The 2,756-nt window shown below is 54.7% G+C and overlaps 1 protein-coding gene across 1 annotated transcript in view; it reads right to left on the bottom strand.

Moving 5' to 3' along the window:
• Window positions 1–2,321, bottom strand: part of LOC105178433 — a gene marked incomplete in the record, with an annotated part of 4,398 nt that extends 2,077 nt beyond the window's left edge. The window contains 2 exon segments of the mRNA XM_020698916.1: window positions 1–1,134; window positions 1,207–2,321. Coding sequence (XP_020554575.1) covers window positions 1–1,134; window positions 1,207–2,321 — 2,249 coding nt within the window.

Below are 2,756 nucleotides of genomic sequence, written 5' to 3'. Positions count from 1 at the left end.
AAAGCTCCATACCGTGTGACCACTGTCGTCTTCGCTTCATCGCCCTCCTTGATTCGGACCTGCCAGTAGCCCGACCTCAAGTCTATCTTGGTGAAATATTTCGCCCGGCTAAGACGGTCAAAGCAATCCGCCACCAACGGTATCGGGTACTTGTTCTTCACTGTAATCTTGTTCAACGCCCGATAGTCACAACACATACGTAGGGAGCCGTCGGCCTTCTTCTGAAATAGGACCGGCGCCCCATACGGCGACTTAGCGGGTTTGATTATTCCGCTCTCCAACATGTCCTTCAGTTGTTTCCTAAGCTCCACCAGCTCAGGCTGCGACATCCTGTATGGTGCCCTGGCGGGCGGCTTCGTGCCTGGCACCAACTCGATTTCGTGATCCACTGCCCTCTTCGGCGGAAGCTTCCGAGGCAGCTCGTCCGGCATCACGTCTTCGAACTCTTTCAGCAACTTCTTTATTTCGCCAGGGATGGGCCCTGACGTCTCCTCAATTTCGTCAAAACGAAGGGTGCACAAGTAGGATGGTTCGTTCCGCTTGCGCCCCTTCTCCAACTGCATGGCCGACAGATTTTTCTCTCCTGTACGTCCGGCCAACGTGGGGATAATACAAGGTTTGGCCCCCAACATCATCAACGAATCAACATGCGGCAAAACCGCTGTACGTGTATCCCGCAAAAATTCAAGCCCGAGGATGAGCTTGAAGTCGTCCATCACCACGACAGAAAGGTTGGTCTTGCCCTCAAAAGAACCAACCTTAATCAGCACAGATTTGGCCACACCAGCAATGGGTTGTGCGGCCGAGTTTATCGCCTTTACTCGCCCAACTCCCTTCTCCAGCACGAGCCCAAGTCTCTCTACTTCGGCGCTCGCAAGGTAGTTGTGCGTAGCTCCAGTATCGATCATGGCACGGATGGGCTTGCCATGAATCTTCACATCCACAAACATCAGCCCTTTCTTCCGAGGATTCCGGGGCTGTGCTTCCTCTTCAGGCTGGCTCGCAGTAAGAGCCGGGGCAGTCTTTCTCGCATGCGGTGGCACCAACTTCTTTGCCGCCACTTGGGACAGCGTGTTGCACCATTGGGAGATGGCGCCCAAGTTGTCCTCCTCTTCTTCCGAATCATGCCCACCACTAGCAGATGCTTATGGCTCCATAGTCTTTGCGGGCGACGCCTTGTCAGTAAAGGTCGCCAGCGCGTTCAACAGTTGTTTCTTCGGGCAGTCCCGATATCTATGCGGGCCGTCGCATAGGAAGCATCCACTGTTCTTCTGCGGCGCCCCCTGCTTTGTCTCCTGGGGCCTGTTCTTGCCCGAACTGCCCATTGAACTACTCTGAGCGTGGGGCTTCCGATCTCCCCCACCTCTATTGGAGTTACTCTTGAATGATCTCGCCCCGCCCGGCTTATTCTGTACAGGACCAGGCGTCGTCTGCCTGTCCCTCCGGCCCTCTGGGTTGAAATCTGTCAAGCGTTCGGCCGCTGCCATAGCCGACCCCAAATCAGTCACCCGTTGGCGCTGCAGCTCAAGACGCGCCCACGGTTTCAGGCCCTCCATGAATGTGAAGAGCTTGTCCTTCTCCGACATATCCCGAATGTCCAGCATCAGTGCCGAGAACGATTTCACATACTCCCGCACGGAGCCTGTGTGCTCCAACTTTCGCAATGCCCGCCTGGCATTGTACTCGACGTTCTCCGGGAAGAACTGCTCTCGAATCGCTTCCCGAAGAAGAGCCCAGGTATCAAGCCGCAACTGATTGGCTTGGATCTCCGCATATTTGGTGCGCCACCACAGCTTGGCATCACCCGTTAGATACATTGTCGCCGTCGACACCTTCCTTGCCTCGTCTTCCACATTTGCCGCAAGGAAGTATTGTTCTATATCAAAAAGGAAGTTCTCGACCTCCTTCGCATCCCGAGCACCCCCATAGGCCTTCGGTTCAGGAATCCGAAGCCTAGCACCATGATCTTGAGCAACAACAGGGGCGTTACTCACTGCACGTTGGAGCAGACCGATCTGAATCGACATCTGTTCCATGTCGCGCCGCATATCGGCAATACCGCCACCTCCAAAAGCACTGCCCATCTCTTGGACCACCTGCCGACACTCGTCAAGCTCGGCACTCAGCACCGACACTTCCGTTTCCAGGGAAGAGACCTTCTCTTCCAAATTCATCACCATTTCGGTCAACCGGGAGTTCTCATCCTCCAGGTTCGCAGCTCGCTCGCTAGGCGACGCTGCTCGTCGCGGGCTCTCAGCATCTTGCCCCGACATTCTCGCAGCAGAATTCGCTTGGGTCACAGCAACCCGCCTCGGCCCCATGAGGTACCGAGGCTCTGATACCACTTCTCACGAGGCGCCTTCCGCAATGCGGGGAAAGGGGCACCGTGTGGCTAGCAGTCCGCCGACTACTTCCGCCAATAGCAACACACCACCGAAAACCCGACGGGCACTAGCACAGCACACCGACAGGAATAGCAACAGCAATAGCAACAGCGGCAAGCAACAGTAAGCAAGGTGCAGTAAGAAAGCAATAAATTGAGCACGCGGTTCAGAAAGTAGATTTCATTGCATTGAACGATTGCATATACATTGTACAACGATGCTAGCGCAAGGGGATCGCCTTGAGGGGGACACTAGCACGTAGACTACACCAAGCTTCGAGAACTCATTCCCCCCTATAATAGGCTTAAAAAAGTTTTTCCTATTGACAGCAGTAAACATTGAAAAAGCTGAACATCGCACCTCAGGAGGCCT

Source organism: Sesamum indicum, linkage group LG15 (genome assembly GCF_000512975.1).
Source record: "Sesamum indicum cultivar Zhongzhi No. 13 linkage group LG15, S_indicum_v1.0, whole genome shotgun sequence".
NCBI lineage: Eukaryota > Viridiplantae > Streptophyta > Magnoliopsida > Lamiales > Pedaliaceae > Sesamum > Sesamum indicum.
The sequence above is the reverse complement of the archived record's forward strand: the minus strand, read 5'-3'. Positions and strand labels throughout refer to the sequence as shown.